This window comes from Carassius auratus, chromosome 34 (assembly GCF_003368295.1).
Source record: "Carassius auratus strain Wakin chromosome 34, ASM336829v1, whole genome shotgun sequence".
Lineage (NCBI taxonomy): Eukaryota > Metazoa > Chordata > Actinopteri > Cypriniformes > Cyprinidae > Carassius > Carassius auratus.
Genome location: NC_039276.1, coordinates 5,732,281 through 5,756,250, shown reverse-complemented (window position 1 = coordinate 5,756,250; position 23,970 = coordinate 5,732,281). Strand labels below are relative to the sequence as shown.

Below are 23,970 nucleotides of genomic sequence, written 5' to 3'. Positions count from 1 at the left end.
TATCATTTACATTTTATATCATATGCAATTAGTTGAACATAAGAGTGTTTTTTAAAACCACTTAAGTAGTATGTTTTATATATAATGTCATAATTCTTCTTTTTTATATATATACATATGGTTAATACTTTAATTCAGGGTTAATTATGGTTAACTAAAACTAAAACCATTAAAGGGGTCATAAGATGCTGCTAAAAAGAACATAATTTTGTGTATTTGGGGCAATGCAATGTGCTTATCCAGTTTAAGGTTAAAAAAACACATTATTTTTCATATAATGTATATTATTGTTTTTCCTCTGTGCCCCGCCTTCTGAAACGTGTCGATTTTACAAGGCTCATCGTTCTAAAAAGCAAAGTGTGATCTGATTGGCCAGCTATCCAGTGTGTTGTGATTGGCCGAATGCCTCAAGCATGTTACGGAAATGTTAAATCCCTTAACATACTATGCCGTCTCCCAGGCCAGCAGCAGGACACTCAGTCCAGCTGCTCTGCTCATGCACGTCCCATCATCGGTTGTCTTTTAGCAGTTCAATCAATGTACTGTTAGGAGTAGTGGTCGACTGATATGTGATTTGCCTTTTTTTTGGGACTGCTGATATTTTGGAAAGCAGGGGCTGATAGACAATATAAAGCTGATATGATTTGATTACAATTATTATTAATATTTAAGAAATTTGCAATTATTTGACAGTGGATTAAAAAATACAATTGTAAAAGAAACGTTTATAGTTTAGATGACAGTATTTTTCACAAATACATATTTTATAAAAATATGATTTAAAAAAAGTAAGCACTGTAACCAACAGGGCACTCAGTATTCTGGGAAGTTTCTGTGCATTGGGAATCATATTTTTCAAATAAACTCAGGGAAAAACTCATTTTATATACAGTACACAGTGAAAATTACATGAATATGACAGTGGGCGAATGCATAAAGCACAGCATAATTTGAAATCACAACATTAAAGTTTAATGCATTCAATTCTCACAGACTGACCATCACTCAGAGAACACATGCTGGATAAAAATGCACACTTCACGAGATCTCACAGCTGGATTCAACTAAGTTTGCAAGGTTTGTGAAATGAAATGTTCATTAGTCATACAAAGATTTGTTTAAATTATTAAAATTTGTATTTGCTTAATGCTGACGGCAAATGAGAAAGTATCATAATGTTTTATTTTCTATTACTAATAGACCTAATATGAAAGCAATCATTATAATAGTTTCTGTATACTTTAATTCCTTTGTTTAACTGTTCTGATTATTAGACGGACTTCTATCTGTATTAGACAGAACTGTTAAGAACGAACAAGAGAGAGAGTGTTTGCAATGTGTGCGCTCAGGTGCTGCAGCTCTCAGCGCCGTCAAAAAAAGTCCCACCTTGAACACATCGGCCAAGCAGAAAAACGTATAGGCCGATGTCGATATGTTCAAAATGCCAAATATCGGCCGATATATCGGCTTTGCCGTGTGTTATGAAAATCTGCACACATCATGACATCGACATTTGAGGGAGTGTTAGGACAAGCCATTTTAGGGGGATGTGGACGAGCCTTAATTTTTATAAAGAATATCTCTTTGGATTTGAGACTTTAGTCTTTACAATTTTACAGATCTTCTTTATCCACCAAGAGCTTGTAACACTCCAAAGAGAAGGGGAACATTTTAATCGCATCATATGAACCCTTTAAAACAACACTGTTACTTGAAGTAAACTAAAATAAAATGAAATATATGAAAATCTAAACTTTACCTGTCATATTAAATAACACACAGCAGTTAAAATTATAATCAAGTTCTTTATGTTGGTCAGTACATCAAAATAAGTGTACTTTTAAATCATGGTAAAGATTAAAACGATGATTTAAAATGTACTTTTAAGAAAATCTTTTAATCCTGACACTTTATTAAAAAAATGCACTTTTCATGCATAGTTAAGTGTGTTAAAAAACTTGTGAACATGTACTTTTTTAATAACCTTTAGTGGCTTTTTATTAGATTAATATTTTATTATTTGCAAGTACAGTTTTTTTTATTATACTTAAGATTTAAAGTACACTTGATACAGTTGAGTGCACTTTTCCTAGTTTAGGGGCTTCTTAAGATGGTTTTTTTGGAGCACAGGCCGGTTCACTTCTGTCAATTTGGTTTGTTGCGTCTGCATGCTCTTAGCTCAGATTAGAATATTTATGCAATCTGTGCTAAGCAGGAGATTTGCGGACAGCTGGCAGCTCATCTCGTATACCCATGTGAATCTCTTCTTACCTTTCCATTGCTTTCTCTTTGCGTCTCTTCTCACACGTTACATGCAAAATTATGCTTAAAACATCTCATCCTTGATCGGTCACGCTATTTCCTTTTCCCAGTGCTTTTTTCCAGTCACCATAATTCACTTTTTGCTCTCTCTTTATCCCGTGCTTCATTTGAAGGTCTGGCAGCTGTGCTGGAACGGCTTAATGTTTCAATCTCTCAATCGTTGTTGATCCCCAGACCCATATGACGGCATAAATCAACGAAAAAGGGACAGGTCTGAAGCTGTGAGGATTCCCCCTCCCTCACCAGAGTAGAGACAGATACTCATTATAACAGCTGAGCATGAGAAATCATCAGAGGGATCAGAGAGACAGAAAAAAAAAACAGATTTGAATAAGCTGAATTTATTAAGTTATGAATTTTTACACAAAAATTGGTTGTTTTACAGTATATGAACTTGTTTATGGTAAACGCACAGAGATCTGCAAATGAGTTTGATGCTTCTCGCTGAAGCACAACTAAATTATCCACAATATTTAGTTTTTTATTGCATTATATTTAATCAAATTTTAGAATAATTAATTTTATTTCTCTTTATTATAACTAAAGCACTTTGACTTGATTTGGGCCTTGAATGTGCAGAATTTTATTAATGATAGGTATTCAATTTGTATGAATTCTGTTTAGATTCTATATTTGCCTATACCTGGAATATTGTCATCGTTTGTGTTGAGAACATTTTTGAACATTAGGACATTTTTTTTTCAATGATTTATTTTCTTTTAAGAGTTAACTGAGATCCGATTGGTCAGGATGTCATTTTTGTAAAACACATCTTCTTACACTTGGCATGATAGCCCATGGAATATTTGGATGAATGATCTCAGCAGCTGTTAGATTATGAAATTATTTTAAGATTACTGCCTGGCAATGAATTTGATATTAAAATGAATTTGATTACTTGTAAAGTGCTCCCTCTTGTGTTCAAATTATGCATATAAAAGCTTATTAAATATCTCGGTGTGTAGAATTAAAGGAATGTTTCATATTCAATAATCTATACTAACAGCATAATGTTGATTATATCGAAAAAAAAACAAAAACAGTCACGCTCACAGTAAGTTAATTCCAAAGAATATTCAACAGGCAATAAAACGTGCACTGTATTTAAAATGTATTGCCACAAAAATGTACAAAAATGTAAATACATGTTGGCATGAGAATAGTGGGTTATATTCAGTCTTTACAGGAATTAACAGGAATTAGAAATCCATCTTAAAGTCGTTCAACTTAAAATGATGATTTGAAAAGTTCAAATAAAGCAGGGTTTTACTGAATAAAGTGAAGTGCTTTAATAAAACTACAAGCTTCAAATTAACTTTCTGGAACAGACTGAATGTTTTCTGTCTGAATGTTTTGAATGAAGTGTTTTATTTATTTTATTTACTTGCACGCAATTTTATCTATTTACATATTTGATTTATTTTACATCAAAAGTTTTTTTTTTAAATACTTTTATCTAGCAAGAATCCATTAAATTGGTCAAAACTGACAGTACAGAATACATTTGAATTACAGAAAGATTTCTCTTTCAAATAAATTCTGTTCATTTTGAATTCATCAAAGAATCCAGAAAAAAAAAAGTTTCTTCAAAAATGCTAAGCAGCAAAACAGTTTTCACCATTAATTGTGATAAGAAATGTTTCTTGAGTACAAAATTAGAATGATTTTTCAAGGATCATATGACACTGAAGACTGGAGTGATGATGCAAAAATTCATCTTTGCCATCTCAGAAATAAATCACATTTTAAAATATGTTAAAATACAAAACAATAGTATTGTTTTTACAGTATTTTTTTCCAACAAATTAAGCCTTGGTACACATATGAGACTTTTCAATAACATATACCAACCACAGACCATTCAATAATAGTGTATTCAAGTCAGAATTATTTTCTTTGACAAACAAAATGATGAAACCAGGAACATTCCTTTAATTCTGAGCTTTGGTTCCTGGGCAGAACCCAACCTTTTGCGACCATCTTAGTGTCTCGTGTGGAAGTCTTTGGGCTCTTCATGACTCTTGTCTGATTTTCTCATCCCCCCCTGCAGGTGACTGGTTGGCTGCTGTACCATCATTCTCGTCCTACTCCTGGGGATTTCCTGTCACGTGACCATATTCCTGCTTCACCTCCACTCCTAGTATGGAACTCAACAAAGTCCAGTCAGAGGGCGGGCTGAATGTGACGCTGACCATCCGGCTGCTCATGCACGGCAAGGTAAGTTGAGCCCGCAGAGCAGTACAGAGGGAGGTGGATGGGGGTGGGCTTGTGATGTCACTGCTGTGTGCCTCAGGGATCTGTCCTCTCCTGACCCACTGTTTCAGGCCAAGGTGAATCAGGGGTTGTCAGCACCAGTGATCTTTTAGACTCATTAAATCACCATAAACAAGCAATTTCCATGAGGAAGTGTGTTCATATACAGTTGTGAATGGTTACGCTTGCAATGACTTTATTGGTTCTTTTTGTTGTTGTTGTTTTTTTTCTGCAGGAAGTGGGAAGCATCATTGGAAAGGTATGTTAGATACTGACGTGTGTGTGTGTATGTGTGTATATATATATATATATATATATATATATATATATATATATAGAGAGAGAGAGAGAGAGAGAGAGAGAGAGAGAGAGAGAGAGAGAGAAATAGGTAGATAGATTGATAGATATATTAAATATATTCAGTATATTATATATGTTTTTATTTTAAGCACTGCATCTAAATATTCCACTCTTCTTTTTGTTACAGAAAGGAGAAACTGTGAAGAAGATGCGTGAAGAGGTATGTTTCTTTTTGCTAATTAGTTTTACCAAAATCCTCTTGTTCTGTTGAGATCGACTTTTTTTTTTTATCACATAGACCTCAGTGTTTGTGTAAAAATAAAAACTGATTTAACATTTATTTCACTTTTTTAAGATGGGATAGAGGAAAGTAGTTTAAAATTGTACCTTTAAGTGTTTTTAGTTTTTAGCTGTTAAAGGGCTCTTGAAGTCTCTCAGACATGAAGCGGAACAAGAATATGAGGGTTTACTTGACTTTTAACATCCTATAGAGCGGTGCTCGCATCAACATCTCAGAGGGAAACTGTCCTGAGAGGATCGTCACCATCACTGGACCCACAGATGCCATCTTTAAGGCCTTCGCTATGATCGCATACAAGTTTGAAGAGGTGCTGGTCAGATACAATATATGAAAATCTCATGTTAACAGTAATGGTATACACTACCGTTCAAAAGTTTGTGGTTGGTAAGATTTTACAATTATTTTGAAAGTCTCATATGCTCACCAAGGCTACATTAATTTGATAAAAAAATCAGTCAATCAATCATTTATTTCTATAGTACATTTAAAGTTGACCAAAGTGCTTTACAGACAGTTTAAATACAAGTGCTTTACTAACCCAATGTTGAAAGCAGTTATGCCTAATTTGTTTTGCAGAACAGCATTTTAAAATGTAATATTATTATTTTTTTTGTCATAATTTAAAAGTCCTTACTATCCTATACACATCTATTTCAGTCAATTTAATGCATCCGAGGTGAATAAAAGTATTCACTTAAAAAATAAATAAAAATGCTGACCCCAAACTGAACAGTTTAAACAGCAGTGTATATCTCAATATACAATATACATAAAAAATTGGAAATACCTTTTATATATATATATATATATATATATATATATATATATATATATATATATATATATATATATATATAATCCAGTGACTTAAATTCATTATGAAATTAACATTGCTTCATCCAGTTTTATTTTATTTTCTCCTTTTATTCAGAACTTTATGGGCACAAACCAAGAGACATTAAAAGATTAGTCTGGCTTCAGTGCACATGCAGCTGCACAAAAAAAAAAATATTTCAACTTTTTAAATTTGAACTAATTTGGATTGTATGAGCCACATTCTGTTGTTTCATCTATTTTAAATTTGTATTATCTATTATGTTGTTGCTTTCTGATATTTCGTCAGGATATAATCAACTCCATGAGCAACAGCCCAGCCACCAGTAAGCCCCCTGTCACTCTGCGCCTAGTGGTGCCCGCCAGTCAGTGCGGCTCCCTCATTGGCAAAGGAGGTTCGAAAATCAAAGAGATGAGAGAGGTATGAAACTTTGCTCATTTTCTGATCATGGATTGTCAGTTCACTTTTCCTGGCTTATGCAACTTTCCAAGCCCATGTTGTGTGGCAGAAGCCTCAAAACTCACAAGTATATACAATTTTTGTAAATATACTAACAACCCACTAGACACATGCTGTTCTCAGTGTAAACAGGTCCTTGCTCAATTTATCTATCCACTAAGAGTTCCTTTATCTAAAAAAAAGGTTGAAGGCCCCTGTTGTATGGAAATCAGAACATTGCTGAATGCCTTCAATGGAAACATATGCTTGCATGAAGATGGCAACATTTGACCCAGCGTTCCCCAGAGAACAGTGCAGTCTCACACCATCATCAGCAGCGAATGCTCTGAATCGTTGTTTTCTCTCTCTCTCTCTCTCTCTCTCTCTCTCTCTAGTCCACAGGAGCTCAAGTGCAGGTAGCAGGGGACATGCTGCCTAACTCCACAGAGCGTGCAGTGACAATCTCCGGCACCCCGGAAGCCATCATCCAGTGTGTCAAACAGATATGTGTGGTCATGCTGGAGGTACAGTTTTGTACAGTGTTGTTTAAAGGATAATTCACTTAGAATGAAGTTTATGTCATAATTTAGACCCCTCATGTTGTTTTAAATTTTAAATGACTTCCATTACTTCAGAAGTCTTGGATATGGAGCATAAGTCATATTAACTACTAAGTACAAAAAACACGGTTTTAATAGTTAAAGCTTTAAAGTATTATTCCTCATCCATTGTAATTGCTCAGAACAGAGCAACTGGTACATACTGTACAGCATTTTCCTTTTGTGTCTCACACAAGCAAGTAAGTCTGTTTTGGAATACCATGAGGCTGAGTAATGATGAATGAATTTTCTTTTTTTGGGTGAAATCCAATCATTGTGGCAATAACAATGGGGTGGATGCACAACCATACACACAGCCACACTCCATTACAGCCACCCGGCCAAACAGAGACTACATTGTTTTCCTCGTGATTAATGAGAAACACAAAGCTTCCGTTGGCTTGCTTACACCTTCTCTCAGTTTATTGATTTAAATCTTATTCTTATCCACTAATGATGTGTAGGGCAGATCTCCTGCAGAGGTGAATTGTGCTCTGATTTGGCATTATTAAATGCTTTTCATTCTTGGCTTGTACAGACACAGAAATATTTCTAACGTAATAAGATCACTTGGGAACTTACAGCACAACAGGTACTGTCTCATCCTTTGGGTGTAGACGAAATTTTAGGGCAATTGTTTACCTTTGCAAAAGTTCAGTATACACACATTTTTATTTCCAGTGTGACAAATGTAAAAAATAAAAATAAAAACATAGAAAATAAAATAATAAAAATTTTCTACATATCTAAACTCACTGAAGTAAGCATGCACTGTGATGAGGTCATGTGACAACAATATAGCATTCTACTGTTTGAAACATGTACAGTATAGTGGAATAATGCTACAGATTAACTACTGTATTTAAAAAGATATAAATACAATAGGTAGTATGCAGTGTATACTGCTTAGTATAGAATGTAGTCGGTAATGTTCCCTATCAAACAAAGCCCTACTGTTTCCAGTGTGGCAATTAAATCTGAAAGTCTTTGTCTTGATTGTTTATTTGATTAGACTCCCAAAAGTGAAGATACTTTTGCTTAAAATTGGACTAGAAATGCTAACAGGATTTATTTCAGACACCACTTGTAGATGATGGCATATTATCATGGTACATTACAGTTTGACATTTTTATTGTTGGAAAATGCATTCCGTTTTGCGTACAGTACTAAATTGAAAACATGGTATTTATAAATTATATAATCTGCTGTTTTAAAGTTTGTGGTCAGTATAACTTTTTTTAAATGTAACTTTTATTCAGCAAGGATGCATTACATTAATTTAAATTAAGTGTCAGTAAAGGCATTTATAATGTTACAAAATATTTTAATCTCAAACAAATGCTGTTCTGCTGAACTTTATATTCATCGAAACATCCTTAAAAATGTGTTCTGCTTTACATACAACTATTAAGCAGCTCAACTGTTTTGATGAGCAGCAATTCAGAATATTAGGATGACTTCTTAAGAATCATGCACTCTCAGAAAAAAAGGTACAAATGTTGTCACTGGGGCGGCACCTTTTCAAAAGGCACAACTTTGTACCTAAAGAGTCCATATTGGTACCTAAAGTGTACCTTTTTTTCTGAGAGTGTGTGACACTGAAAACTGAATAACAACTTGAATGAATTACATTTTAAAATATATTCAAATAGGAAACAGTTATTTTACATTGAAATACAATTTCACAATTTTACAGATTTTTACTATATTTGGATCAAATAAATGCAGCCTTGTTGAATATAAGAGACTTCTTTCAAAAACATTTGATCAACCCCAAATTTTGGAACAGGGGCATACTTTGCCTTAAAGTAAAAAGTCAGCTGGTACTCTGTTCTTAGCACTTATTCTGTTGACATTTGCTACAGTGCTTTGATATTTCAGACTGACTTTTGCCCACCTTGTTTCTGGTTTCTGGATTAGACAGTTTGAGCTCAACAACACACAGCCTAGAGAATACAAATGTTCAAGCGCTGGGGTCTCACAACATCTGTGCTCCTGCTTTACCACACAAACACTCCACGCGCACCTGTCTTCTGGTCTAACGCTGTTTCTGCCTCTTACCTCTTCCCCTCTCCTAGTCCCCACCGAAAGGTGCCACCATTCCCTACCGCCCAAAGCCCGCCTCCACCCCCGTCATTTTTTCAGGTGGCCAGGTAAGAGCCGACCCGCTGGCGGCGTCCGCAGCCAACCTCAGCCTTTTACTGCAGCACCAGCCACTGCCTGTTAGTTCACTCAGGTTTTCTCACCTTCTCACTCGCATGTTGTCACACCATCCTAACCAGGGAAATGCTTGCAGAGAGAGAGAGGAGCTTTAGATTGTCAATGAGAGTCCAGATCCATGCCATTCTGCCTTGACATAGCTCAGTGCATCAGCATGCATTTTTGTGCAGTTATGTGCATTTTGAACTCATGTGATTCGGTTTCATTTCATTTTTATATTCCAAAATGTTTGTCCCATTACAATTTACCATAACAAGATAAAGTATGAAAGCATTTGGAATGAAGAGCATGTTTAAAAGTCATGCAAAACAATGGCTTGAAAATTAAAATTGTGTGTCAAAGTCAATCAAATCTGTTATTAATATTCTTATTTTCTTAAGTCTATTTTTGAATCAGAAATTGAAATGTTGGGGTGTAATGTTTCAGATGTATTTATTCTCTTTAGGAAATCAACCTTCAAAAACCTTAGAAATCTTTGCATATTAAACTGATATAGAAAGATTATAATTTAACATTGAAAAATAGAAAATTGCATACCTAGCATTTTGGCTGCTTTGAGTGTATCTTAATTCTACATCAATGTTCTTCACTCTTATTGCAAAATAAACTCCTCCCTCTCAGAGCAAATATCATATCCTTTCAATATTTTCAAAGCTTGAAGTATAATGTGTGTGTAAGAAACTGATAGAGTTTGCCAACCTGGATTTGCATTAATTTGAGACCCCAATAAAATTTGAAATGTCAAGTTATGAATATTGAAGGGATATGCTATCAAATATGTTTTTCAAAGTCATCCCCACTCATTCACTAACCAACACAAAATACAATGCGTTTGTAATTGTTTCCCATGCTAATCTAACATTCCTTTGATGATGAATAATAATATCCTTAAAAAAAAAGCATCTTTTTAACATAACTCTTTCACAGGCACTTCACCCAACATAACCATACAGTAGATGGCACATCATGGCTTTTTACATGAAATACAATATGATTATCAGTGTGACACTTTAAATTCATGTTATTTTTTAAAATATTAAAGTTCAGAATTTGATGTACTGTAAAATACTTGGTGAAGGATGTTATGTACTCATCTATTCAGATGGCTCAGAAATAGATTTGCTTTTATTGTCGAGTACATTTACCTTCACAAGGAATGTGTTTGTTATTTGAAGACGGTATGAAATATATTTTAAGCATAGTGTGCATTTGCACTTGGAGTTGGAGTGAAGGAGTGAAGTAAATTATTTAAAGCGCTGAACATTAATATTGTATAACTAGTCATAAAAAAAAATTCACATAAAATATGAAAAAAAAATTAGCTTTTGAAACCAAATGTTCCTGTAAAATATTAATAGATCCTTTAATGGTTATGAATCAGTTAATGGGCCCTGCAGCCTTGCAAAAATGTTGATTTACTTTCTTTTCTGAATTATTATTCTTTTTTTCTCTCTCTCCATTTTCACAGGCCTACACAATTCAGGGACAATATGCCATTCCACACCCAGATGTGAGTCCTCAGCCATCCACCCCCTTCCCCCACTAGATCCCGTCAACAGTCCGCACGGCTTTGTAGTTTCAGCGTGGACCTCTCTATTAATATTAAGCAATAATATTAATATGACGTTTCTGATGTGTGTGTTTTTGTCGCATTATAATCTGGAAGTATTCTCAACCTCGGCCCTCCAAAATGTAAACCAAACTTGTAAGGACTTGGCCTGTTGGAGGAAATGACAGTGTTTGTAATAATCACTTTATCACTTTTCTATTTGCATCTTAACTGTTGCATTATGGTTTTATTTGCATTAAAATTGTACACTTAATTTCCAAAGTCTGGAGTCGGTAAGATTTTTGGAAAGTAAGAAACTTTTATTCAGTATGGACTTAATAATTCAGTTGTTCAAAAGGTGACATTTTTAATGTTACAACGGATTAAAATTTCAAATAAATGCTTATATTTTGAACTTGCTATTCATTAAAGTATCCTGAATAAAAATATATCATGGCTTTCAGGAAAATATTAAGCAGCTCAAGTTGTTTTCAACATTGATCATAAAAAATAATGTTTCTTGAGCAAAATATCAGCATAAAATGATTTCTGAAGGATCATGTGAGTAATGATGCCGAAAATTCACCTTTGCCAGCACTGGAATAAATTACATTTCTAAATATATTAATATAGATTCCAGTTATTTTTAAATTGGAATAATATTTTACAATATTACTGGTTTTACTGTATACCTGATCAAATAAATGCAGCCATGGTGATATTAAGAGACTTTTATTATAAAAAGATCTTTCAGACTCCAAACCTTTTAACGGAAGTGTATATAAAAGGAGGAATGAGAAAGCAAATGTGGAAAAATATAAGCACCAAAAAAGAAAAAGTTCATCAAAAAAAAAAAAAAAAAAAAAAAAATCATCAAAATTACACATCCCATAGTTTGAGAACCACTGACCTTATCAAAAGGGGAAGCACGTTTACAATCCAGAGGATGGTTTAATCCTGTTAGCTGTGTTTTCCTCGCAGATAATCTGAATGAGTATCTATCAGAGAGAAGGAGAGATGCCGAGTGTTAGTTCTTTTCATTTAGGATTGGCAGTGATTGATGCTTAGAGACGCTTCTGCTGACACTGCAATAACTCAAGTCAAGGTTGGACATTCCCTTCAACCTGCTTTAGACTCTGATTTAGACGGTGTACACAGCTACCACTGGCGCAAGACTGCTCTGGTTCAAAGACAGTTTGTGAAATAGGCTTGTGTGGCCTCTGAATGTTACCCGAGCACTTACATGTTCATATCTCTGATGGATAATGGTTCACTTGTGGTTCAAGTGACAAATTATCCTTTGATAATACAGACACTTTTCTAATGCATTTAGACTATTGAGTCACCGGGTTACAGAAAAGCAGAAACTAAACTCCCCTCTGATCATAAAACAAGAAAGTTAGGGAATATATCATCTAAATCTCACATGATTAATTGGCAGATTCTATATTTATCAGACATGTTTTCCTAAGATGGGGCTTATCAAAGGTTAGTTAGTGATCAGATGAGATTAACCTTAACCCACCAAGTCAGGCCAAGTCCTTTTTAAAGTTGTTGTCTCTTTAGCTTTCTCTTTTGCTCTTCTTCCACCACAGTGTGTCATGGCTTCTTATCCTCTTTGTCTCTTTGTTCTAGTTTAGTTTCTTGATTTCTTGGTGTGACCTGTCTTATAACAATAACCTCTTAGCTCTACTGTCCCTCCAAACCCTCAGCAGTTGACCAAGCTCCACCAGTTGGCTATGCAGCAAACCCCCTTTACCCCCCTCGGACAGACCACCCCTGCTTTCCCTGGTACGTACCCATGAGCCCTTTTAAAGTATCCTTCTCTTTGTACCTGTAGAAAAGCTCTATTCGTCTTTCTTTCTCTCTTTCCTTCTCGTTTCATGTTAAGCATCATGACATGCCCGTGGTGGTTGCTATTCACTTTGTGGATTTTTTTATTTTTTATTAATAGATTTATATATATATATATATATATATATATATATATATATATATATATATATATATATATATATATATATATATATATATAAACTTTATTTATTTATTTTTTTATTTGTGTGTTTTTTTATTTTACTTGTTAAGTGTTTTATTTATTTTATGAAATAATATATCCATTGATTGTTTCATTCTTTCTACCCATTATTTATTTCCTTATTTATGTTCTACTTACTTGAACTTCAGTGTTAAGTTCTGAAAAAAAAAGCCTTCCATTGTCTTGCTCTCTCTTTTTTTTTTTTAATGAAGCGCCTAATCCTGTACTGCTAAGACCTGGGTTAAAAGATAGTGAAGTTTTCCTGCTTATGCAACATTATCACGTACAGGGGACTAATGGTGTAGAATTTTATGCTAGAAAGGAATTGCCAATGGCACAAAAATGTGTTCTTTCCTGCCCTTCAGAAACTGGTGCAAGAGAAGCATATCAGTGTTTTGAGTGAACAGACCACAACAGATCTTCCATCAAGCCATTCATTATGTATTCATTTTGATAAACACTGTCTTGTACAAGCTCGATTTAAAGCTATTACTAAGGGCAAACCAAATGCCGTGTGCTGCATAGAGCATGCACTAACACATTTATCTAACATATATCTAAAATACAGTACATTTGTGTTAGACCAAGGACATACTGTAGGAAAGTTTGCCTCGACACAAGACGAGATATGAGAAGCGCTAGAGATATTTATGTTAGTCTAAGGTGAAAAAAGGCCTCCATAAAAAGCCTTGTGAAGACTAAGAGTTTCTCGCACTCTGCGCTTGGTCCATTAAGCCAACCTTGTCTTCTAAAGCTCACCTCATATTTTGACACTTTCCAGCGTATGTATGCAGTGCTGTTTAACCTCGGCTGTCTCTCGAGCTTCCCTCTGCTCTCTCATTCAGGTCTGGATGCCAGTCCCCCGGCCAGTACTCATGAACTCACCATTCCCAATGATGTGAGTATAAAGACTGATGTTCCCCTGTCAGAAATAAATTTAAGTTATTTGAGAATATATGTCTGATGACCTCAGTCATGGTATTGAGGGTGGAAGAGGGCACTGTACATTCACTCCCCCCACCTACAATCCATGCTCATACCGCGATTGAACCTGCAACCTTTGGGTTACGAGTCCAACTACCTAACCATTAGGCCACACCTGCCCCTCTGTGTTTTCTTTTTGACAGTCCTTTAAGAACCTTTCTGCTTTCTTCCCAGCTAATAGGCTGCATAATCGGGCGCCAGGGAACCAAAATCAACGAGATCCGCCAGATGTCTGGAGCGCAAATCAAAATAGCTAATGCCATGGAAGGGTCATCAGAGCGCCAGATCACCATTACAGGAACCCCCGCCAACATCAGCCTTGCCCAGTACCTCATCAACGCAAGGTGAGCCCGTCACTGTTTCACAAAAGTGTTGCCATTTTCTTCCAAATGTAGTAGTAATGTAGCTTTTTAATGGTGTTCCAACTCAACTCAGGTTTTAAAACAGCAGCTCAGATAGAATCTTCACACTATGTACAGAGCAGCGTGTTTGGGGAATCAGAGATGTTTAGGCGCACTAAATCTGTTCCTGTGTGTGATGTTTAAGGTTTTGCAGGGTAGCGGCCGGGGAGATACTAATGCATATTGCTTTCCCACGGTTCTGATGGCAGGTTCAGAGACGTGGCCGCCATGTGGAATGACCCCTCATCAATGACTACATCCTGAAGCCCCAAACTACTTACATTATCTGAAGCTATCAGCAGCTGATTCCCAATAAACATTAAATATACAGTCTTCCCTTAGAACTTACCAACCTTTCCCTTGAACCCCATGGTCAACTTCATCAGTAGCTACATTCATGTAGGCAGACTACTGAAATAAAAAAGGCGGGACAACTGTAGTATGATTTGTTCATGCAGTGTTTTAGTGTAGTATTTTAGCATGCTGAATGCTTGGATCTTTTGTTATATATTTATTTATCATTTTACATTTGTTAGATTAGTTCAGTGTAACTGATGCTCTATAAGTCTTGTAGTTTAATGGCAAAGATTTTTTTAAAAAGTGGATTGCATCTAATAGCATTTTCTAGCAATGCTGTTGGCAAGGAGCTAGTGGTGTGATGCAGATGTTGTAATGAAGTACAAACGCATGCCAGAATCAAGGTGATGTCGGAAACGGTTTCTTTAGAAGCGGAGAAGATTTTATTTGTACATTGGACAGGAGCTTGATTGTTTTCAGCATAAGCGAATCGATAGTAATGCATGCTTATTACTCGACGCGGAGAGCAACAAGGCGGAAAAAGCTATCATTCTTGTACAGACGTGTCAAATGCTGTCAGAATTATTTTATGTTATCAATTTTTTTCTATCTTTTCCTTACCCCTCCCCTTTTTCCTCTTCCCTTCAACTATTCTAGGCTGACGTCTGAGGTCACTGGAATGGGCACTCTCTAATTTCTACCCATGATCCTTCACTGCATCACATGACCCTTGAGCCAATGGCATTGCACCTAATTTGTTTTCTCTCTGTACTTTTGCTCTCCTGTATTTTCAGTAATTCTGACTAATTGTACATATTTTAAATCTTAGTTTGATGTTCCTGCTACTCAGCCTTTGTTGTTCTCCTGATGGTCCTTTAATTATTACCTGATATATATATATTTTTTTTAAAGACACTTTGCTTTTTTTTTTCTCTTTTCTTTTTTGACTCTCTAGTACCTCATCTCACCGGTGTCCTGTTTTGTCATAACTTTCACTGTGAATTCACATTTTCTGGTCCATATTCTGTGGTGTGGTACAGCAAAGCCAGTGAAATCCTCCGCTTTCCAGTCTTTCATTAGGTCAGATTGAGTTTGTAATTTTAAAAGTTGCAGTCCTGTGCTTTGCTCCAGGGCTTTGCTCACCGGGTACCTTACAACAGTGCATCTCATACATGAATAATGAAACCCACTGATGGAGCTGGAATGTTTGCACCACGCCTGTACGATTTGTTTGCATTTGTCATTGTGGCATGCGGAGTAACACAGAGAATCCATTATTAGCTTCTCCTATTCACTTTCAGAACCAATAGGAACAACAAAATCAGTGTGAAAACAAACAAGAGAATAAGAATAAGCCGTGCTCACAGCTTTACTGCATGTTGAGATATTTCAATTCAGCCTACAATCTAAGTTTAATTAATTGAATCTATTACAGCAAGATTATTTATTTATATATATATATATATATATATATATATATATATATATATATATATATATATATATATACACAACATGTTTTTGCAGTATTATGAAAAATACAGGGGCTATATTCTTTTGGAAGTGAATACAAACTTGCTGATAATGAAATCTGTCCCATGCTCCTCTACCATATGCTTTCCCTGTAAGTATGGTAGATTCTCACAAGGGGTCCAAAATTAACATTAGGAATATTTTTACCTGCCATGGATATATATATAGGAACATTTTGTGTGTATGGACGTTTTATTAATTGGTCATAGGAACGTTTTGGAAATTTTCCTACATTCACATTTGCAATCATTATACACGTCTTTAAATGTGAGGCCCCGATTTCATATTACAGACGTATTCAATTTCAATACAATTTTTCTCACACTTGGCAGTTGATAAGTGTTCATTTTGGACCCTGCCCTCATGCATCCATCTACGAACTTCATTCTGACAGAGTTTTTCATATTGCTCTCCTAAACCGTATTTGTCGGTCGAACCGAAAAGACACGCACAAGCTCTGCCTGTGTCAGACGAGACTGAGAGGTCATTCTCCACTGACTGCTTTCGAAACATGCACACGCACAGTCGACAGCTGCCGTGGCTGCCATGTATTTTTACTACATGCCAGTAGAACAGAGCGCTTTGTTATTTTCTCCTAAGCCACTCTTCACTGATAAGTCAGGATCATTTGTTTTTCAGGTGCTGGAATGTTCATGGGTTTCGAGCCAGTCTTTCAAAAGTTTTGGCAGATTTAGCTCCCTGGTCTGCACTTAAACATGACTGTGTCTTTATAGCAGTTGTTTAGCTTCAGTAAAGGCCATGGCTATTTATGTTGCATGTTTTGCTGTGATTAATTATTATTAAGACAGGCTGTGTAAACTATTCATGATGCATACAGCTTCTTTCCCATTATTTTATCCAGCTGTTGGCACCTTCAATAATAATTTCATCCCTGATCATACAGCTATGCTTTTGTTTTTATTTTATTTATTTTTTATTTGAAGGTTTGTGTAATTTTTGCGGCACAAAGCAATCTGGTAGCACTTTAGTATAGGGACCAATTCTCACTATTAACTAGTTGCTTATTAGCATGCCTACTATTAACATATTGGCTATTTATTAACACTTATAAAGTGTTAATAAATAGCCTCTACATCTACATCCCTAATCCTACTCTTAACAACTACCATACTGTGAATAAGATGCAATTTAGGAGTTTATTGAGGAAAAAGTCATAGTTAATGGTTTGTTAATAGCAAGAATTGGACCTTAAAGTAAAGTGTGACCAACAAGCTGTTTCTTTAAGTGACTTGACTGGCATTTGATTTTGAAATAGATGTGAAGATGCTCTGGGTCGGTGCGGTACATGCATCTTATAACACAATTATAATTAAGACCTGATGGCATTAAAGTGCTTTGCAAGTCTGGAGACCTTAAAAAAGAATGTGTAGTGCCATAAATCCTATCAATTGTATTGTAAATACCTGTGGAGAAATTCTCGTAGCTTGTATATCTGAGATGCTACAAAAAATGAGTTCCCTTCCTACTAAAATTAATGTGTCATGCCATGCATGTTGAAGATTTGCAGCAAGGCACTCAATTTGTTTCCAAACAAAGCCTGTTTAGTCAGTGTACTCAGGCATTTCATCCTTCGACTTCCATTTAAACAGACAGGGGAATGATTGAAGTCATTATTTGTACAATTTTGTTTGTTGCCGCTAGTGTCGCAGAAATTACACACTTCAGTTCTCTCCCCAACAAAACTTTCAGTGTTGTGTTGCTATAGTTATGCAGTTTATTTCCCATACCGAAGCCCTCTTATTATGCTCTGAGCGTTTCTCAATGTTTCCTGAAGATTGCGCCCAGGCTGAAGTCATGTTGAGTTCCCCTTTTATCCAAATCTGAACTTTTTCAGTCAGCAATCAATGTGTATTTCATCCTCCACATTTAAATGTGTAAAATGTGGTATTGAGGCTGAAAGTTGAATGTAACTGCTTCAACGTGATTCATAATTCAATCTAGTTGACCTTTCTTGCCATTTTCCAGTTGCATGGTTTTTACATGAGAATATGTAATCATGCACTAGAAGAAACTATTTTCTTTTACAGTCGTATTACAGGAAATTACGGAAGCGTGTTTCTGCTAAGGTATGCAAATAAATAAATAAATAGGTAATTGCTGTTTTTTAATCTCATAATTTGGACTATTTGTCTACCACAGTTTTGAGTTTATTTTTCATAATTTGAACTTTATTTCTTGTGTATCAATCTTGTGTGGTATAAAATCTGAATTTGAGCTGTGAACTCTTCTGAGAAGAAAAGTCTGAACTGTGAGATAAAAAGTCACAATTATCCCTTATTATTTCTTTCATTCTTATTCCATGCAAGATAACAGTTGTTAGAGATGAACTCAGAATTCTGTTATTAAAAAGTCAGAATTGTGAAATTTAAATGTAAAATCTAAATTAGGAGAAAGTCTTGTTTATATTGCAAGAAAAAACGTCTGAATTGTGAGATTAAAGTCACAATAACCTTTTTATGTTTTATTCCATGGTGAAAACAAGCTTCAATAAAAAAAAAAAAAATGCATTATTTTTTATTTAATCAGGTACAAAACGATGCATTTGCAAAGCATTGAAGTTATAAAGATATATATTTCTATATTTTCTATTTGGTATCTAGTATCACTGTAGCCAAATCAAAGATATGCACCAAGAGTTCATTTACACCAAATTCTGACATTGTATGATTTAATGTCTGTTATGAGCACAGAACTTTTATAATATTGGACTCGTAAAGGTATGCACATGGTCATGCAGAGCCATCTGTGCACATGGCCGTAAATGATGTCATACTGTTCCTTTGAAATAGCTCCATCATCTGGATTATTCAGCACTTTCTGTTTGTGTTTTAGAATTACCGTTCAGTTTCTTGTCGTCGCATTTACCATAAGTTCTGCACTGCTTTGAAATGTAATATTTGTGTCAGTGTCTTAGACTCAGTTAAAAATTAAGTTAGATTGTATGTTTACAAAAGGCTATGTCTTGTACCCTGACAGCAAGCGGTTTCGGCCCAGATCTGGCCCACATTTGGCCTGCGTGAAATCCAGATATGACTTGGGCCAGATGTGGGCCAGTTCTGGGCCGAAACCGCTTGCTGTCTGGGACGCGATACATGTATGGAATGTTTTATTTGATGTTATGTTTAGTCCATAACGTGCTGTGCTCTAGATCACTGTGCAGATGCATATTAATATTCCGACAGCAGCATGCGTAACTTTGACATTTCTCAGTAGCAGAATGCTTCACCAAGGGAGGCTTTTGTAATTTTTATTATTATTGTTTTGACTATTATTTTACAAATGCAATACAAATAAATGTTCGGACTGCAGTGAAGTGTCGAAAATGATTAACTGTCTGGTGGAAAACGTAGTATGCCATTACAAATGGCTTTTGTATTTTTTCATGTGTCATCTCAGACCGACCTCATGTTATTCATATGATGTTGTTCTCATGCAAATCATGTGGTTAATTTGCACTCATAATTTGAATATGCATTAATTCACACTGTGTGCATCTGAAATCATTGCATTCATTTTGTTGGTCATGCAGTTTTTTTTTTCATTGTACTAGAGCAGCAAAAAAAAAAAAAAAAAAAAGCCGTCTACCTTTCTGTGCTTCTGTAAATGATTTTATTTGGGGGAAAAATGTAACAGAGCTATTATTTTATGTTGGACAATTTGCTGCTTGCAGGTCTATATTAGAATTAAATTACTGCTGAGGTTAGGTTAAACTTTGAAATGTTTTGTAAAAAGGAGAGAATAAAGTTTGTTTTCCCTTGAATTTTTGTGATGACTTATTTATTTATTTATAGAGCACTTTCATCAAACACAATATATAATAATAAAAACACGATAATAATCTAATGATTTTAATTGAGCACTTATTGTCATATGTCTGCTGTATTTGATTTTTCTGTTATAGATTTTTATAATTGTTGTTAGGACTGATAGTTTCTTAATTTAATTAATTTGAAGAATTTTACATAAATATATGGCATAAATTTAATTAATAATATGTTTTATATTATTAGAAAGAAAATTAGCTTATAAAAGTTATAAAAAAAAAGAAAAGAAAATGCTTCGGTTTGCACATCACAATGCACTTTGCCCAAATCCTTTTACCACTAGAGGTCGCTAAATGTTGTAATTAGCTTCATGTAAATTGATCTGGATGTGATCTTGCTTAAAAAGCAGTGCAACAATTCCTGAGTGACATAATCAATAGCAGTGAGTGGCTACAGGTCGTCTCTGGGACACTTTCTCTGCTTCAGAAACCTTTAACTCCAATATAATAAGATTCAAGGTTGTACCTGAACCAGGACATGGGCAGCATAGACTAGCTTCGCCTGGGAACCACAAACAACCTGGAGCGTTATTTAAAATCCATTCGGTTTTGAACAAAAGTTTATCAGGTGTCCTCTGTAATTCTGTAGCACAAGGTTCTCTACAACTCAAAGTCATTTTCTTTAAATTAAAACAGGCAGAGTAGCTAATCGCTGGTTGACTCCACCGGCCTCTCTTGAATTTCAAGGGAAGGCAGTGGGAACGGCCCTAGATCACTGCTATGCTTCAAAATTAGTATGTCACTCCAGGGGGAGGAGAGGTCACCTCTATCCACCCTCCGTCATTGGCCTCAGTTGTTCTTGGCCAGAAATAAACTCAAATTAAAACGCCTCTTGATTACCCTCCCCAAGTCCCTCAATACATTTGGCTGTACATGTTCCCATTGGAAAAGAGGAGACGAGGTGCAGTCCAGAGGATAAACACTCCAGAACTTCAGAGCGTTGCCTTAACACTGATAGTGCATGTAGTAATCTGAAATCAATAAGATTTTCCAGTTTTGGAATAAAATTGACCATTATAGAACTGACTGCTGTTGTACAATCTACTGCACAGCTCCATATCCAAAGAGAGGTTATAAAATTTAATAATTTTAAGCATTTTTTTCAGCAATTTTAATATATATATATCACACCAGTAGCAGTGCAATATGGCTGTATATTGGCAGGCTGTGATTCTGCCATAGGCACACACACACAAACACACATAAAATGTGTGTGTGTGTGTGTGTTTATACTTTTTCTATGCAGTGTTTGATTACCTGTTCATCCATATCTTTGCAGCCATGCCATATTGCTGAACAAGCTGAAGGGGATTTTTTAAGTCTATATATTCCTTCTGAAGAATATATCTCTTAAATGTGCACTGATACATTATACATACATCTGTTGATATGACATTGAATTTCCACTGACAATAGTCTAAATCAAAACTGTCCGCCCCACCGGGGAACTGTAATTCATCCGAAACATACTTAAACCCAATAATGTGTGATTCCCAAGGGGTCCTGACAGCCCTATTTGAAGTTGCATAAAATGTAGTAGTCAATAAAAGAAACTGACATGAATAAAGAGTTCATTAAGGAAACAAATGACAAATGATCTCATTTGAATGCTGTTTTGATCTACCTTTAAATTTAAAACAAAAAAGAATCCTCAACAAGGCTTTAGAATAACTTTGGGTTTGTTACATTGCCAATATAAAGACTAAATTAAGTCAACTTAATTTAAAACCTCAATCACTTTGTTCATAAATGTGTGGAGCCGGAAATGTTTCACTGTCAATCACAGAGCAAAGCACCTTATTCCCTTCGGTGGCACCCTCTGAATTGCTGAAAGGTTGGCTTTTATGTTGAGTAAAACAGGACATGGAAACTAATTAGGTGTATTTTTTTAATCAATTATTCATCAGGACAGGACATTTAATGTGCATTTAAAAGATAAGACACAAATCTAGTGCAGGCATGCAATCTTGGAAATGATAAGAGGCTGTCCACTTATTATATAGTGTGTTTTGAATTTGTAAAGTCCTAATTCATTATGACTTTTAGATCACAATAAGATGATGAACTTCCAGTATAGAACAACGAATTAGTGGGGTTTGCTAAAGCAATCATAACTGCTTTATCACTCATATTCAAAGTCACTTTGAAATTAGAATGTATTATTTTGATATTTTTTGTGGAATGTTAGTGTTTATTATAAATATTTTAATCTTACACATCATTATTATTTTTATCATGTGCTTAAATTTAAAAGCATTAATATCCCAATTGCCACTTAACAAGATCAAGTCTTGCCTTAATTTTTTTATTTATTTATTTTTTATTCGAGAACTCGTTTCTCTCTGATGTGTCACAATATGGAAGACAATCTCAGTTTCCATTTCATTAAAAAGATTGTTGTTGAATGTTGAATTTACCCTCCAAAATCTAGATGTGTTTGTTTCTTTATGGGAACACATTTATAGAAGTTTAGCATTACATCACTTGCAAACCACTTCACCGATTAATCCAGTGAATGGGTGCCATCAGAATGAAAGTCCAAACACATGATCACAATAATCCACAAGTAATCCACTTGACTCCAGTCTATCAATTATTGTCTTTTGAAGCAAAAACTGTTTATAAAATCCTTGATTAAAGCGTTTTTAATTTTCAAACCATTGTTTCTGGCTAAAATACAAGTCCTCTATCCATTGCTTTCTCCAGTGAAAAAGTCCAATCAACTGAATCAGGAGAAACATATGCACAGATCAAGCACCATTTACAAGTGAAAATCCAAAACCGTTCTAAACAAATAACTAGTTTTGCCAACATGGAATTTTTAACTAAAGGAGGCATTAATATGGATCCGTCTTGTGGCCAGAAGCAAAACTTTAAAGTTAAAATGCATTAATGATGCATTTGTTTCTTACAAACACTCAGCTTTTCACTTTTCACTGAAGTCATGTGGATTACTAGTGAGTTATTGCGATGTTTTTACCAACTGACTGAACTCTTTCTTCTGAAGGCACCCAATTACTACAGAGGATCCTTAGGTGAGCAAGTGATGTGATGCTCCAGTATAAATACTATATATCATTACAATGGGTCTGTTGTCTTTTGTTGCTCACGTTTGGTGCAGACACAGTAGATTTTCCGCAAAGGTTAGGAATATGAACCTCCATTCAAATGGGTAAAAACAACAACATCAACAACAAAAACTCAAGCATACATTGAATAATGCAGCTGAGCCATATCCACATATCAGACATTTCAAATTATAATGTGTGGTGGTTGGAGGTATATAACAAGGTCAAAAATTTTATTTGTAAATCTGTATTAAATTTGTGCCTAAACCTAAGGTCTTTGAAATCCTGATTGAATTTGCCAGGCTCCAGTTTGTTCAGAAGCCCTCAAATCACACTCACAAATTTCCGGGCATTGCATTGTTATCAGCTCCACACACCATTTAACACACAATGCAGGACCAAATAATTTCCCATTTCCACACCTCACTACCTCTCCTTATCCACCAGGCAGTTCGCACAGTGTTGGTGTGTCATAAGAGCTTTTATACAGGGCAGGTTTTTTTAATTAACGTCCAAAACACGGTAGCTCTGACAACTGTAGGTGCACTGTGGGACTTGGTTTGCAGGTGACAGTGACCAGCACACCCTGACTGGACCTCATGGGCTAATTGTGATAAATAAGTGGGTTAAAAACGTGTTTTAATCAGGATCCAGCTCATCAGAGTAGATGGATGTGCTGTGTCACAGCACTGATTCACTTGAATTAGTCCAATGGTTACACAGGCAGAATTCTCTTTTGGCACTTCACACATGTAATTTATCCATTAAGGACACTCGAGAAGTGGGAATTAATTCAGGTGAAGGTCTATTAAAAGAGAAAATGGGCTGCCTTGATAAACAATTAGGTAAAGTTTGTCCATGGCTAATGATCATGCAGTGGCACTTACTATACATCTCCTTGAACAACCAAGCAGAAATAAAGGGCATCTTGATCAGGTAAGTTGATTTTTAAGCTTTCCAGTAAAGGTCTCACATACTGTAAAATGT

The 23,970-nt window shown here is 35.3% G+C and overlaps 1 protein-coding gene across 13 annotated transcripts in view; it reads left to right on the top strand.

Annotated features, from left to right (window-relative positions):
• LOC113053703 (poly(rC)-binding protein 3) overlaps positions 1–15,983 on the top strand; it is a 61,030-nt gene extending 45,047 nt beyond the window's left edge. For 3 of the 13 annotated variants that reach the window (XM_026218971.1, XM_026218972.1, XM_026218973.1), the window contains 12 exons: positions 4,373–4,539; positions 4,811–4,834; positions 5,063–5,095; positions 5,367–5,483; positions 6,300–6,431; positions 6,845–6,973; positions 9,128–9,271; positions 10,738–10,779; positions 12,531–12,609; positions 13,702–13,754; positions 14,015–14,184; positions 14,451–15,187. In XM_026218971.1, the coding sequence (XP_026074756.1) occupies positions 4,465–4,539; positions 4,811–4,834; positions 5,063–5,095; positions 5,367–5,483; positions 6,300–6,431; positions 6,845–6,973; positions 9,128–9,271; positions 10,738–10,779; positions 12,531–12,609; positions 13,702–13,754; positions 14,015–14,184; positions 14,451–14,505 (1,053 nt within the window). In that variant the 5' untranslated portion in view covers positions 4,373–4,464 and the 3' untranslated portion in view covers positions 14,506–15,187. The other 10 variants (XM_026218976.1, XM_026218975.1, XM_026218981.1 and 7 more) reach the window with 10 other exon arrangements.
• The last annotated feature ends 7,987 nt before the right edge of the window (positions 15,984–23,970 follow it).